General features: G+C 57.6%; 2 protein-coding genes across 4 annotated transcripts in view; one reads left to right on the top strand and one right to left on the bottom strand.

The window, feature by feature from the left end:
- The first annotated feature begins 868 nt into the window (after nt 1-868).
- Nucleotides 869-3301, top strand: Smim24 (small integral membrane protein 24). Its single transcript, XM_005358981.3, has 4 exons — nt 869-960; nt 1501-1612; nt 1814-1876; nt 2673-3301. The coding sequence occupies exons 1-4, from the start codon at nt 894-896 to the stop codon at nt 2794-2796; spliced, it is 366 nt and encodes a 121-aa protein (XP_005359038.1). The 5' UTR covers nt 869-893; the 3' UTR covers nt 2797-3301.
- Nucleotides 3302-4310: 1009 nt separating this feature from the next.
- Nucleotides 4311-15537, bottom strand: part of Nfic (nuclear factor I C) — a 35207-nt gene continuing 23980 nt past the window's right edge. For 2 of the 3 annotated variants that reach the window (XM_005358979.3, XM_005358978.2), the window contains exons 6-10: nt 15050-15174; nt 13876-14001; nt 12792-12976; nt 11361-11437; nt 4311-9145 (exon numbers count right to left, since the gene is read on the bottom strand). In XM_005358979.3, coding sequence (XP_005359036.1) covers nt 11387-11437; nt 12792-12976; nt 13876-14001; nt 15050-15174 — 487 coding nt within the window. In that variant the 3' untranslated portion in view covers nt 4311-9145; nt 11361-11386. The remainder of the gene's footprint in view (nt 9146-11360; nt 11438-12791; nt 12977-13875; nt 14002-15049; nt 15175-15537) is intronic. The other variant, XM_005358980.2, reaches the window with a different exon arrangement.

Below are 15537 nucleotides of genomic sequence, written 5' to 3'. Positions count from 1 at the left end.
GATGGTATGTAGCTGAGGATGGCCCTCACAGATGGTATGAGCTGAGGATGACCCTCACAGATGGTATGTAGCTGAGGATGACCCTTAAAGTCCTGATTCCCATGGCTCCACCCCTGAATGCTGGGCTGGAAGGCCTATGCCATCTCTCCTGGCTTTTGGGGCACTGGGGATGGAACCCAGGGCCTAGTGCATTCTGGGAGAATGCTTTGCCCTGTGAGCGCAGCCCCAGCACAATTTCTGCTCTGGAGCCCAGGCTAGGCCTGGAGCTAGCCATCCTCCTGCCACAGGCTTCCTGTGTATGGGGTGACAGATATGGCACCCAAGCTCTGTTTCTTTAGAATCTTTTTTCACATGCCCAGGCTGTGGCTGCCCCTGTGCCGCTCCGGGGTGGGGTGTCCCTTTGCCCAGGTGGGGCTCACTATCTGATCAGCTTGAGGCCCAAGGTTGAGGGCAGGAGAGGAGCACGGGTACATCGACCTAGATGCCTGGTTCTGACCGAGCTAGCGATCCTGCTGCTCCAGCCGCAAGCCTGACTGCCACACCCAGCTGAATGTACTTGTGAGGGCGTGGGAGAGCTTGTTGGTGCGGCCTGACCTCTGTCAGGGGATGCTGGGGACCTGTCATACGTGGCTGGCGCAGGACTGCCGTCTCCAGGGCAGGATGGGAGGTGTGGGGTGGGGGAAGAAGGGACAGTCCAGGTTAATATTAAACCAGCCTCAGACTCTGCCCTCGGGGGCCTGAGGCCCAGCCGGGCAGGCACAGGAGGCCAGGCCACAGGTGGCAGGTTCTCCGCCCCCTTCTTCCCCCGCCCTCACCCGCCCTGTCTTAACCCCACCCGGGCCTCTGGTCATTCACACCTGCAGCTGGACGCCGACCTGTTCTCAGCATTGGCCATGGACACCATGGGCAGGCTACTCCTCCTGACCGCACTGCTCCTGGCACCTGCCGAGGCCCAGCAGGGTAGGATTGGGGTGCTGAGCACACCCTGGGTGGTGATCGGTAATGAGAGTTGGGGCTGGGTTCTCCCTTAGGAGAAACTGAGGCACACAGAGGGCATAGGAAGAAGAGAAGGTGTGAAGGGTGTTCCCCAGGGCCCATGCTCTATCTAGTACCCTTATCTCATCTCTGAGAGCCCCAAGCTGAAGCCATGGCACTTTGCAAGCTGGGCCTCTGAGCCCCTTAGGGCAGCTATGAGGGTGCCCCAGTCGCTTCTCTAAGAGCCCCACCCTCCAGAAGCTCTCTCTTTTCCCTGCAGGGCCCCGTCTTCCTCAACAGCCCTGCCTCTGAGGCCCCTGAGAGCTGTTGGTGCCCATTCTTCCTGAGTCCCACCTCATCCTGACTTTTCTAAACCTGTCCTCTGGGAACTGATTCTTCCATGAACTGATCCCACTCCCACAGACTCCTCCCTCCTCTCCCACAGGCCCCTCCTCTCCCACAGGCCCCTCCCTCCACTCTCACAGACCCCGCCTTTCTCTTGCTGACCCCTTCCCCTCTCCACAGCCACAGAGCGTCGCCTGAAACCCTGGCTGGTGGGCCTGACCGCAGTTGTAGGCTTCCTGTTCATAGTCTTTGTCCTCATGCTGGTCAACCGTGTCTGGTGCTCTAAACCCAGGTGAGGACTGAACTCTACCCACCCAGTCCCTCCAGTGGCCTCTGAACCCTCTTGGTCCCTCCCAGGTCAGCCTGGAGGTTGCCTTGCTTCCCACCCTCTGTTCAGCCCTCCTGGTTTATGGAGTTCATAACTTCAGGAGGGTACGCGGAGGCAAAGAACAGCCTACAGCTTTCACATACACCTGTCTTTTTATGTGTGCAGACCAGATGATGAAGAGGTGAGAGTCAGAATCGAGTCCACTGAGAATGAGTACACGGAGCCAAGGTACCCTATGGGTGACCACACTTAGCCAGACAGTATTGGGAGGTCAGCTGGGGCAGAAATAGTGCCAAGCAAGTGGGCTCCTGTACAGAATCCCTAATGCAAGCTCTGGATGCAGGGGAGGAAGAGGTGCAGGGGAGGAACAGCTGGAACAGGCAGATGAGCTCTGTGATACTGAGTGATTTCTGGGGGAAGGGAGGGATGAGAGGCTAACAGGGGCCCGGTGCCCAGACCAGTGCCAAGCACATGGCTGCGTGCCCACTGTACAACACGATTTCTTCTGCACAATGTCCATCACTCCAACATCTACCCAAACACACACCTTTCCAACAAAACATCAACTCATGCACTGAATCACCCATCCATCCACCCACCCATCCATCCATCCACCCATTCACCCATCCATCCATCCATCCACCACCCATCCATCCATCCATCCATCCACCACCCATCCATCCATCCATCCATCCACCCACCCATCCATCCATCCACCACCCATCCATCCATCCACCACCCACCCATCCATCCATCCACCACCCATCCATCCATCCATCCACCACCCATCCATCCACCCATTCACCCATCCATCCATCCATCCATCCATCCATCCATCCACCACCCATCCATCCACCCATCCACCCATCCATTCACCCATCTGTCCATCACCTGTCTCTGTCCAAGGAGTTCATGTTTCCTTTCCTGGTGAGTTACCCTGAGGTCACTGCAGCCCCAGAGACTGTCTGACCCTTTAATCCCATGAGCAGTGACAGGCTCTCATTGTGGTCCTTGAACCCCACAGTAAAATAAACAAGAAGAAGCAGAAAAAGCAGGTGGACAAGAAGGGTGGTCACAGCAACGAGGGCTTGGAGCTGGAGGAGAAGGAATCCTCAGATGACGAGAGAAGCAAGAAAACAGTCTTGTGAAGTCTCCTGCAGCCTGCGGGAGCTCCTGCAAACCACAGTGGTAGCCACCACGAGAATCCAGACTAGTATCGCCTGGATCTCAAAACTGTCTTCAAACAAGGAAGCCAGCCCTGCCGGCCAGGTGTCCATCTGTCACCCAACCCCGCGCACACCCTCACTGTCAGCCGTGCCCTCTCCCTCACCTCTGCTCTCGAGCCCTCAGCCGTTCTCTGCCACAGCTATGCCCGACTGTACCCTTCCTCTTTTCCGATGGCCCTGAGCCCCTGAGCCCCTGTGCAGCTCCCAGAAGGCCTTGAGCCCTAGAGTGGAATTTGTGTTTGGGAGGGATGCCCTGTGGCCCGCACTTTCTCAGCCAGAGTCTCTCTTCTCTGGACTGTTCTCCCATGGTCATCTGGTTCTTGCTGAGGACAGTTTTCCAAAGGGGCTTTTGCTTCATGTCATTAGGGGAGGTGTTTTCGGGGGATACTTCCTTCCAGCCCCTTCACTTAATAAAGACCCTACTGTTCTTGCTGGTCCCTTTGTGTAGGCTTAGGAGGCCAGAGCCCAGTGCAGGGTCCTGGGCCACCAAGGAGCTGGGCCTAGGTGGTCTGTCAGCGGAGGCACCTAGTAGGCTCTTGTGAAGCTTTCAGACTCACCTGGACTCCTCCGCTATGCTGTGTGGCCCTGGGAAGATGCCTCAACCTCTCTGAAGTCCCTTGTTCAGCAGTGACCAGGAGACAGAGTCCTGGGACACTTTCCCTGTAACCTCCCACGGAACTAGGAGGTCACAGGGGGCGCCCAGCTCTTCGCTTTAGGTAAAGAGTTTGGGTTCTTTGAGACGAGGCCTCATGTAGCCCAGGTTGGCCTCAAATTCTCCATGAAGGCCGGGCGGTGGTGGCACAAGCCTTTAATCCCAGCACTCGGGAGGCAGAGGCAGGCGGATCTCTGTGAGTTCGAGATCAGCCTGGTCTACAGAGCTAGTTCCAGGACAGGCTCCAAAACCACAGAGAAACCCTGTCTCGAAAAACCAAAAAAAAAAAAAAAAAAAAAACTCCATGAAGTCAAATATGACCTTGAATTCCTGATCCTCCTGCCTCTAGGCAGGCCTGAGCCACCACAGTTCCTCAGGCTTTTGTGGAACAGTCCAGAGCTATGGTAGAGCTGGAGCCTGCTTCCCAGTGTTTGGGTGAGCAGGTCCTGCAGTGAGTGGGAGGTGCAGGGGGAAGGGGAGAGGCTACATAATGGGCCTGGCCTTGTGAGCACCGTCCAGTGCTGTGGGCAGAAGGCACAGCGTGTGTACAGGGTATGGGGGATAACCCGTCCCCTCCTGATCTGCCCAGAGCCCTTGTGGACGCACAGAAAGGAAGACCCAAGACAGTTTGAAACACTTGAAGCTTAAGCTTGTTTAATTTTTTTTTACATTTTTTCTTTCTTTTATTTATTTTTTTGGCTTTTATTGAATCTTTTATGTACCCCCCTTCACTTTTTTCTTTTTCTTTCTTTTTTTTTCTTTTTTTTTCTTTTTTCTTTTTTTGCATAGGGAGAAACAGAACAGCAGGCAGACAATGGTGCTTAGGCGCATCCACAAAACAAAACAAAAAACCAGAAACCAAAATGAGTTTGTAATATATGAGGCTATGACTGGAGTCTGCTGTGGGCACGGGTGATGGAGGAAGCTGGGCCGGGTGCCCTTTGCTCCCCATCCAGACCCCCACTTGCTTGGGGAGGATGGCGGAGAGGGCGCCACTGGCCGCGCAGGCGCATTTGTGAAAAGCTGAAGGTCGGAGATGCAACAACCCAGGAGTAAAATACAAAACAGTTGAAAGGAAACAAAAATCTTAAAATAAAACCAAAAGATCTCGGCAGGAGAATGAAATGGCCAGCCTTACCACCCAGAAAACAAGGTGAGGGGACAGGGGAGAGAGAAAGTGAAGAGAGAGAAACCGTCCCCATGCTCCCTGCCGCAACCTGTGCGTGCCATGCGCTCCTTCCTGTCTAATCCTTCAAACCCAATGCTTGTCCAGGCCCTGCGGGGGACACGGGGGTGCTCACACTGGGGACCTCAGACTCAAACGGAATTCTTTTTGTGGAGACATGGCTGCCTGGCTGGGATCTGAGGTTGGATGGGTTGTGAGGTTTTGGGGGTATCCAACTGGGTCCTCCAAGCTGGGGTAGCAAGGCTGGGTGCTTGGGGAGGGGTGGTGGCTTGGGGGTACGTGCCTTCCTCCCCTCCCAGCACACCTGCTGAGTCCTCTCCAGGAGTGGGGACTGAAGGGAGGCACGGTAGGACCCCAACACTGCACCATCGGACGTATGAGGCACTGATTGGGAGATGACGGTTTGGTATCATGGCTACAAGATCGGGACTTGCTGTGAGTCCTCCCACCTCAGCCCTGTGATGGGTGGACAGGTGCCTGTTGGAAGGGACAGATGGACGGAAGGGAGAGGACAGTCACTGACCAGTGGGATATGAGGCCTGGGCGGGGAATCAGGGATGGCGGTGCACACCTGTCGTCAGAACAACTGGGAAATGGAGGCAGGAGGATTGCCATGAGTTGGAGGCCAACCTGGGCTACCTGGCTGGACCCTCCTGTTTCAAGATAACAAAACAGTTGGTGGGGAGAGAATAAGTGGCTGGACCTGGCAGCCAGAGCCCAGGAGGAGAAGGGACCATCGGAACAGCTCAGCACTGGAGAGGACTGAGGAGCTCCTAACTAAATGCTTGTCTATGTATGCAGCCAGGCCAGGCGGCGGGGAAGGCTGACCCCACTGGCCAGGACATCTGCTGGTGGCCTGGGGTGTCTTGTCTGGGGAAGGGAGTGAGGTGACCCTGGCACTGTCTTTGAGAGGAGCTGGGAGGATCCCACCCTCCTGGTGTCATTCCCAACACAATGGACATTCCTGATTATCAAGCTCAAGACTTGAGGGCTCAGGACCCCAGATCTCTTCTAGGGTCACAGGCTAGACCCCAAGTGGTATGCTGTGGGGGCCTCACCAGTACATGATGCTGGGTTTGGGGATGACAAGGGCTGGTGGCCTGAGGAGGAGACAGGTTTGAAAGTATTAGTTTTACATGCAGAAAAATAAGCCAAAATTCCTAACACTCTGTCCCACCTAAAGTCACCATCTGAGGACCGGTGCAGGGGCCCGGTACCTGGGTGGGAATTGGAGATCTGAGAAATGGGGGTACTGAGCAGACCCCCCAACCTGCCACCAGGCACACTGCCTCACCCACTGCCCCTCGTGTTGATGGTTCCCTAGGGGTCATCGCGTGGATTTCCTACTTTCTGGGGGTGGAGGACACAGGCTGGGGAAGGACAAAGTTAAAAGCCAGAAGCCAGCCACAGGGTTAACTGACAGACAGGCCCTGCCCAGGCCAGGGTGGGCGGTGAGGTGGGCTGGGGTCTCCCGCTGCTTGGTGGGGAGTTGGAGGCAGGGGGATGGCTTAGAGCTGGGACCCCTGTTTGCCCTGCTAGCCCCTGGCTATTGTCTCAGCTTTGGTGAAGTTTAAGAGTAAACAGAAGACAGAAAAACAATCAAAAACCCAAAGGTAACCCCAAACAACAAAACCAAAAAGGAAAAAGAGAAAGAAAAACTGAAATCACGGACATGACAACGGCCTGCCCAGTGGCAGGACGGAGACCACTGTGTCCCCGCTGCCCCTGCCGGGACGTCCCACAGCTGAGCTGGACCCAAAGACAGACAGACAGATATTGCATATACTCAGCTTCGAGGGTTGGCTGGAAGACGGGATGCCACCCCCACTCCACCCCCCATTATCCCTGGGGTGGGAGGGTTGGTGGGGAAGGGCCTGAGAGTCTCATCCCTGGGCAGGGGACTCCGGGCCCCCTCAGGGCTGGGGTGGCAGGGAATGAGCACCAGGGAGAGTCCCTTCCCCCAATGCGCGGGGTGAGGGTAAGGGCAGGGCTGAGGGGGGTGGGGCGGGGTCGCAAACCATGACCAATATTGTGACTTCCTTAATAGTATTGTTTTTCTTGTTTGTTTGTTTGTATTTTTTGGTTCCTTCTCCTTCCTTTCTTTTTCTTGAGGCAGCATCTCACTCTGTGGCACAGGCTGGACCTGGCGCCCACAGCTATCCTCCTGCCTCAGCTTTCCAAGAGCTGGGATCACAGGTGTGTGGCACCACGCCCAGTCTTTTTTTTCCTCTTTTATAAAATTGTTTTTCTTTCTTCTTTTGATTTCTTTTACAAATAGAAATACCACCCTTTTGGATTTTATTTTTTATTTCATGTAATCGCTTGTCTGTTTGTAACTATGCGTGCAGGGCATGCGTCTGTGTGCGCGGATATTATTTAAAAGTTAATACTTGTCCTCGGGAGAGCAAGGCACATGTTGTGGTAAAAAGTTCGTGCAAATTCGGAAATAATGTTTTTTTTTTTTGGTAAGGATATATATATATTTTTTTTGTGTATCCTTTTTTTCCTTTTTTAGTAGAGGCGGTGAGGGGCTCGGGCGGGTGGGGCAGACCGGGTGGAGCTGTCATGCACGCAGCAGCCCCGGGGGACTCTCGGGTGTCGCGGGGGGCCTTAAGCACCATGCAGTTACGTAAATAGTTGGTTTTGTCCTGACCCCTGGGGGACCCGGCTGGCTGGCTTGGGGGGGTCAGAGGGGACCGACCAGGTCCACCCTAGGTATAGCCTGTCCCACACTCACTGGCCCGAGCCCCACATCTGGACAGTGACCCCCGCGATGTCCCCAATGGTTCCCCCTGCTAGAGGGTCCCTGAGGACAGACGGACAGGTGGGTGGGGGTTCGAGGCCTCAAAGGTTGGGGAAATGTCTTGGGGGGGGGGCTTGGTACGTTCAAGTAGCCTCGCCCCGAGCCCGGGAGGACAGTGGGTGGATGAGGCCTAGCCCTGGGGCTCGGTGATGGCTTTCGGCCTCCGTAGGCAGGGGAGGGACACAGGCATGACGAGGCCAAGATGGGGGGTTGGGGAAGAGGAGCCTTTGTGGGTTCAGTGACCCTAAAAAACCCAACCTCCCCTCCCAGGGCGGTCCACCAGAGATGGGGACCCGGGTGGGTGTGGACGGGAGCTACAGAGCGGGGTCTGGGGCACGGACCTCGCGCCCCGTTTTAGTGTTCTTTTGTTAGGTCAGTGAAGTCCGCATAGCAGATGGGGAACCTGCCACCCAGTCTCCCCATCACTCGCACAGCCCTCCCACCCGGGTCCGAGTGCACTTCCACCAGCCTTCTTGGTCCCTGTGCCGGGCCCCATGTCATCAGGGGGTCAAAGTGCAAAGGGGGCATCCCCTGCAGTGGGGCACCCCAGGGTGGGTCTCCAGGAAGTAAGGCACTGGTAGAAGTGTAGGGGGACAGCACACGGCCCCAGCCTGGGTTTGGGGACACCCAGCTCTACCCCTGGGGTCCCATCTCTCTAGCTTGGAGGGTACAGGCGGCGATGAGGAGCTGGGGTAGGCGGGGACGAGGGTGGGGGTGCCCCGGCCACTCTGTGTCCCTGATGGATGAGGGGGTCGGCGGGTGGGCGGAGGGGTTAGGCACTTAGTGGCACCTCCCGCCTCCGGGGGCCTCGGCATGGGGGTTCCTGCTCCCCCACCTCTGTTTCTCAAAGTGCTGATACTTCCCGTGTGTGAGAGGAGGCCGGGGGCGGTGGGGAGCTGCGAGGCCTCTCATGCTGGGGTGGGGCTGGGGACAAATTGCATAGAGATGTGTCCTTCCAAACGAGGTCCGCAAGGAGAGGGGACCAGAGGGCTGAGGCGGAGGCTGGCGCAGAACCCTCCCGGGAGTCCCAAAGTACCTGTGGCACCTTCTGTCCCCAGCAGGGCCAGTGCTGGGCGGCTCCGTGTGCTCTCCAGGCCTCTGCTGCCCGCGCCGGGGGTCACGTCCACCTCCTCTGCCAGCACTGCCTCCAGCACCCTGTCTTTGGCAAACACCGTCGGTGGGGACCACCAGCGGAGGTCCCCGAGGCTGGCGCTGGTGGCAGGGGTCTGGGGAGAAGGGGCCTGGCTGGGCGGCCCACCCTGGACACGCTGTCCATCTGTTGATGCTGGGTGTGGGTGCCAGGCCAGGCTCGTCTGGTCTGGGGATGATGGCAGGGTCCTCGGGCGCAGAAGGGCAGCAGGCGGCCGTCCATCAGCAGCAGGTACCACGGAGACCCGCGGCTCCCACCTTTTGTCATCTTGGTTGGGAAGATTCTTTCTTTTTTTTCCTGTTTGTCTTTTGTCCTTTTCTCCTCCTGTGTGTCTGTCTTTTCTGTCGCGCTGGGAGTCGGCAGGGAGCTTCTCGCTCGTTCTAAGTTTCCACTGAAAATGCAGGCGGGGGCCATCACCTCCGGGACTCCGCCGGCAGTGGAGGCGTGGGAGGGCCAACTCCGCTATCCCAGGTACCAGGACTGTGTGGTCCGCGGAGAGAGGGAGAGAAAGAGAGAAACGGGGTGTCAGGAGCAGGCTGCCTCCTTCCACCCCCCACTGCACTCCGCATCCCTGAATGCAGACCATAATACCAAGTGTGACACTGGCCTATGGCCTCCACCTCCACCCGACTGCCCCTACAACCGTTGGTCAGGGACTCGGTGTAAGTTTGACCCGTGACGACAGGACTCAGCATAAGTACACCCTACGGTAGCAACATCAGGGAGTGACGTCAGATACTCGGTGTAAGTATGCCCGTGCTATCAGGGACTTCACATAAGTAAGTCTCCTGCAGGGACCATGCTATGTCAAAGACTCCGTATGGCATTAAGTGCGTGGGTGGCTGAGACACTCCTGTTTGCCTTGCTAATTCCACCCCCCCCCCCACTGTGGAGCCTGCGAAAGGGGCACGTGTGGGTGGCTCCATCTGTGGCGCAGTACTAGGCCAGGCTAGCCTAGAACTCACTGTGTACCCAGCATGGTCTCGGGTAGAGAGGTGGTCCTTCTGCCTCAGTTTCCCTAGTGCCACACTGGGCTTGGCTTTTCAGCAGTCATGCCCCTGCCTGGGCCCAGAGGGTAGACAAGAGCAAGCTTGCAATGGTCTGGCTCCAGATTTTTCTTTCTGTCCCCTCCAAGGTCCCTGGGCTATCAGTGAGCACTATCGTAAAAATCAGGGCTAGCCTGTGGCAAAGTCCACCCAGTCACCACAGTGGTGTGTGTGTGTGTGTGTGTGTCCCAGCCTGGGGCCTGAGAGCACAGGCCAGGAGCTGCCTGCAGGGGGCGGGGCGGGGTGGCCTGAGGGGCAGCGCCTCTCTCAGCCGTCACCCAGCCAAGTTCAGGCTCCTGTCCCTTACTTCATGTCTGGTTTCCGTTGGCAACCAGACAGGCTGGGGTGTGACCCTGGCCTGGTGCTGGACCATGGCCTCCGCCTCTGCCTCCCTAGGGACCCCCAGTCTGCCAAGCCGGCAGAGGGGGAGACCGAGGCAGTGGGAGGCAGCCAGAGCCTCAGCTCTTTAGTTATTTGTGTGCTCAGATATGAAGGGGCCTGGGGTGGGGGGCTGACCACGGTCTTGGTGTGCAGATGTGTAGGTGGGGGGGGGGCAGGGAGGGAGCCAGGCTGCCAAGGAAGCTGAGCCAGGAATAACAATGTAGACAGCCTGGAAGTGCTGACGGGGCGAATGAGCTGAGGCCCAGAGCTGAGGCAGGGGCCTGGAAGGGGGGGGGCCTGCAGCCTCCTGATTTCCCTGGTAGGGGTGCGGATCTTGTCAGGAAGTTCTGCCCCCTCACAGCCTTCTGTGGCTTGCTAGTGTGCCTGGGGTGAGGCCTGCATTCTGCCACGCCTGCTCGCCCTTGCCTAGCCCACATAGTGTGGCCGCGTCCTCTGTGGGCCAGGCCTGGTCACTGTGCTTCATCTTCAGCCAGCAATGGCTAACCACCTTGGCCCTGCCTGTCCTGACCCAGAGAAGGCAGAGGGAGCCATCAATCTGTCAGAGTGCATTCTGGACCCATGGAGGAGAGACAGAGGCCATGGCCTGTGACCAGGTAGCTGGGCCGATGATCTACTGAGCTACCAGAGATGGTGGGGGTAGTTCTGGGAGCTGCGGGGAGATGGCTGAGGCCTGAGGAAGGGGCAGGTTCGGAAGGAATGACACAGCTGGGGCTGTCCAGTCTCCTGCCATCACATTCGGGGCTCCCTGAGCCACAGATAGGGAGCTGGACAGCTAGAGAGGATACCAAGGCAGTTGTGGAGCAACATGGATGGAGACGACTTCACACCACTGTGCAACCATAGACAACTTGCCTACCCTCTCTGAGCCTCTTCTTGCACCCTAAACTTCCTGCCTCTGCCTCCCACTCTGGACTCTCTAGCTTGGAGAACTGGGATAGGGGCGCAGCTGGGGATGTCCCGACCTGCAGTGCGCTGTGTGACCCTGGGCTGTTTGTCTCTCCTCTCTCAGCCTTGGGTTCCTCAACTATGTGCCCCGCAGCCCCGGGGTGCTCTGCCTCGGGGGTCCTGAAGGTGGACAGGGCAGAGGGAGACCTCACACCCACAGGGTGGGCTCAAGGCCTGGGTCAGGAGCGAGAGGCTGGCTTGGGTGTCCCTGGGGGCTATGGCCAGCAGGCTGACTGTCCCTGACCCCCCGGCCGGCCCCTCTGCCCCGCCCCCCACCCCCCAGCCGGCCTCTCGGCCCCTACCTGTCCCGTAAGAGGATCCCTCCGTCCTAATCCCACAAAGGGACGGTTTGCAGGGGACGTGCCGGGCGGAGAGCAGGCTGTGGGGAGGAGAGAGACCAGAGCAGAGCCCGTTAGCACTAGGGCACCGGGACCAGAAAGAGTGTCTGCTGCCCGGGGGTCACACAGCCTTCCCTTTGCACCCAGTTGGAGCCCTCATGGTTCTCCTAAGGGTGTAACCCTGGGGTCCTGGGGATCCTGGCTGGTTCCTATGTGGTTGGGAAGGTGATGTATCAGCCTTGGGCTGGGGCAGCAAATAAAATATTAATAATCAAAGGCCACTGTGCATAATTCAGGACTAGTCGCGGCCAGGCTGGCGGTGTCCCGCGTAGGGCGCCATCAATTATTAAGGACGCTTTATTTATTGATTCCCCTCGTAGAGAGGGTAGGGTGGGTGGAGTGTCTGTGCAGATCTATTTATCATCTAGTTGGCTGGTGGTGTTCTTTTCTGAGGCAGAATCTCTCTGTAGCCCAGACTAGACTTGAACCTACAGTCATCCTCTGGCCTCAGCCCTCTGTGTCGGGATGAAAGTCCTGTGCCTCCACGCCCTGCTTCTCATACCTGTCTCCGCCACATCTTATCTGGGGCCAAAACCTTGGCGCCCAGGGACGAAAGAATCACACCAACCAGGGGCAGAAAAGGATGAGGAGCTGAGGAGGTGGGAAAGGCAGAGTGGCAATAAAGCCCCGGGGGGGGGGGCAGTGCCACTGCCAAGTTCCTGCTGTATACCAAGCAGAGGTCCCACCACGACCACGCCCCCAGCCCCTCACTGGGGGGGATTTCCACAGATTGACTTATTAGAGGTATATAAACTGAGGCACAGAGAGGGAGAGACATTTGCCCAAGGTCACGCAGAATGGGAGCTATTTGGAAAGGTGCCTTTGCACCACAGCCAATGTGGGGACTGATGACTTACGGGTGCTGGGAACATCAGGTCTGGGAGGCTGCAGGCCCTAAAGTCAGTTGGCATTTGGGACATGCTGGGTACACCTGCTCAGATGTGCCCCTGGGACACCCGCACCCACAGACCCTTTCAGTCAGCAGCACCTCGCACCCATCTTTCCCCAAATCCGAGAACCCCAAGTCCCACATGCTCTTTCTGTCACTGCATGGCCCAGAGGGGCCTCAGACTTAAAGCAATCCTCCTGCCTCAGCCTCCCAAATGATCTGAATCTCTGTCATGTTTTGTGTTTCACACAAACCAACGCTGATGCCCTTAGGTCTTAGATTTTACAAGCCCATGGAATGGGGTTCAGTGCCCGGATCCCCTGTAGCCTGCATGCATCAGGCTACACGGGGTGATGGCTGCTGCTCCCCCTCCTCCAGGCTTCACTGTGCCTTCAACTACAGCAGAGGGGGCTTATGCCAACCCTGAGGCCACACCAGCTACTCACCGGTCCAGGCTGCTGAGTGGCCGGGTCGCAGGCCAGGGACACCAGATCCTTGAGTGGGTCCTGGGGGTTGAGATGTGGTGGGTACCGGATGGCCGTGTGGGGGAAGTAGGTAGAGGCCGGCTGCGGCAGGATGGATGTCGCAGGGAAGTGCAGGGCTGAGGACGGGTGAGGACTCCGTGCAATCCCTGTGGACAGAGGCGTAGGGTGGTCATGGGGTCAGCGGGACCAGTCTGGGTTGAACTTCAGCTTTTCAAGGGCACCACTGTGGTCCCCAGCAGAGCAAATGACAGGTGAGTGGAGCCTATGTCCTAAAATCGTTTACGACAGAGAACCAGGCAGTAAAATGTAAAAAAGGATGCAAAAAGAGGAAAACCAGGTCACGGGTGCAGCAGGCAGTGTGCTGGGCAGCACACGCAGAACCACAGGAGGCTGAGGCAGAGAGGACTGCTGTGAGTTCAAGGCCAGCCTGGGCTACACAGTGAGACCCTTAAAACCAAGTGCTCAAGTGATAATCTCTACTCTCTTCCTGGAATTATGCTATGACAACCGCCCTGCCCCTTCCACACCCCCATAATTCCACTTCCTATCTCCGGAGCCCCGAGTTCTAGACACTTCCTGTCACAGGGCCCACACTGTGCATCTGGGTCTCTCACAGGCCCCTCATGCCGCGAGGTGTCAGCGCCCCTTTACTGTGACAGGGCCGAGTCCCCTCTCTCGGGTGGTCACCCCATCCTGACCCCAGGCGGATGGTCACGCGTGTGTCTTCCCGCAGATGGCTTTATCAATGTGGTGGGCAAACAGCTAGAGTTACAGGAAGAGGCTGCTTGGGACCAGGTGCCCAAAAAACTTTATACATATGACCGAGCAGCAGGAGGGCCACCGTCAGCTGACCCTGGACCTACCGGGTGGCTCTATAGGTGACAGGGGTGCTCCCTACAGCCTGCCCCTCCCCAGTTCAGGCCATCTCCACCACACCATACTAATCTTTTCTTCCTGGCTGGAAGGTTACAGTAACAGGACCAAAGGCTGGAAAGCCGGCAGAACTTGTGTGGCCACGGGTCGCGCGTCCAGGGACCACACTCACCGCTGTGCACCGCAATGACAGGCCTGTGGTGCTGCGTGAAGCTGGAGAGCCGGGGGGAGTCCTGGGGGGACGGGCTGTTGAATGGAGACTTGTCCATCTCGGTCTTCTTCACCGGCGACGAGATGCCTGTGGGTGGGGGTGGGGTTCAGGAGAGAGCACCGTGAGATAGTACACAGCCACGAACACAGGCCCTCACAGGCATCTTTAGGGGAGGGTCTCCTCTATCCTCGAAGGCTTTTCTTATTCCCTAGGGATCCTGGTCCTGACCACAGAGGTCAGGTACTTGTAACCTGTTCCAACTCATAGCAATCCTCCTGCCTCAGCCTCCCAAGTGCTGGGGTACCAGCTACGGTCTGCATCTGCTGTCACCACCCTGGGCTTGCCACCCCGTCAGAATGGTGGTGGGGAACAGGCAGCCCAGGAGAAGCAGGCTGGAGGGGATGACGTCAGAGTCTCAAGAATTAGCACCATGGCTAAAGTGCCCCGCAGCATCTTCCAGCGCGGGAGGGGCAGCATGCTCGCTTGGGCATGGGTAGCCCCCGCCCCCACTGTCCCCTCCAACTGCCCAGGTCAGACATCTTACCCAGGGTCCCCCGGAGGGTATCGGTTCACCTCTCTTCCTGTCTAGACTGTCCCCAATTACCGGCTCATTAAGGCCACTAAGCTGATTAGCATGGCATGTCTGTCCCCAGCCGCAGGACCTGCCAGCGCCAGGCCAGGTCCCCAGAGCCCCCGCCCGCCACCGGCCTCAGTTTCCCCAAGCTACACCCTGGCCTGGGGTAGTTCTGGGATGCCAGCACCTCCGACACTATCAGAGACCAGAGACTGGCTGAGGTCACACGGCCCACACCGGGGTCGTTTCACTCCGATCCTTCTACAAGAGCCTTCAACAGGGAAGAAGTCCTGGGAGGCAGTGATTCCGGCACCGGAATCAAAGAGCGGCGGGAACTCACAACTCCCTCCCAGGAGGCCCTACAACCCGGGCTGCTTTCTTTCTTATACATGGCACTTGCACAGCTCCTGCTAGAAATCTAGTCTAGGTGAAATATACTGCCGTACTACAACTCCCAAGAGGCCCTGCATTTTTAGCCTAGCTCCTGCCCCGGGTGAGAGCACAGAGCTCGCCGGGATTGGTAGTCCTAACTGCCTCTGCACCCACACAGCCAGGCCCTACCTCCTTCCATGTCCTCCGTCCAGTTGCGGTTGCTACTCGTGGGCGAGCTGGGCGAGGTGTAATAGTCGCCGCCGGGGCTCGTGTCCACATCCTCCTCCATGGAGCCCGACTTGTGCCGCTTGCTCCTGAGCGAACAAGGATGGGGGGAGAGAGATGCAGGATGCAGGCTGGTTACCATGGAGATGGGGACTGGCTAACTTCCCATTTGTAGGGGGTGTTATCAGGAAACATCAAGGGAACTACAGCCAGTCAACTGGTTGAGACTCCCAGAGGGAGGCAGAGGTGGACGCGACACCAGTCTTTGCACTAAAACCCAGGGCTAAGACTCGGTTTACAGATGGGGAAAACAGAGGCACACCACGTGATCAGCTCAATGTCCCGAGATCTCTGGAAGAGCCGGGCGATGGTGGCGCACGCCTTTAATCCCAGCACTCGGGAGGCAGAGGCAGGCGGATCTCTGTGAGTTCGAGACCAGCCTGGTCTACAGA

Source organism: Microtus ochrogaster, linkage group LG1 (assembly GCF_000317375.1).
Source record: "Microtus ochrogaster isolate Prairie Vole_2 linkage group LG1, MicOch1.0, whole genome shotgun sequence".
In the NCBI taxonomy this organism is placed as follows: domain Eukaryota; kingdom Metazoa; phylum Chordata; class Mammalia; order Rodentia; family Cricetidae; genus Microtus; species Microtus ochrogaster.
This window is presented reverse-complemented; position numbering and strand designations above follow the sequence as displayed.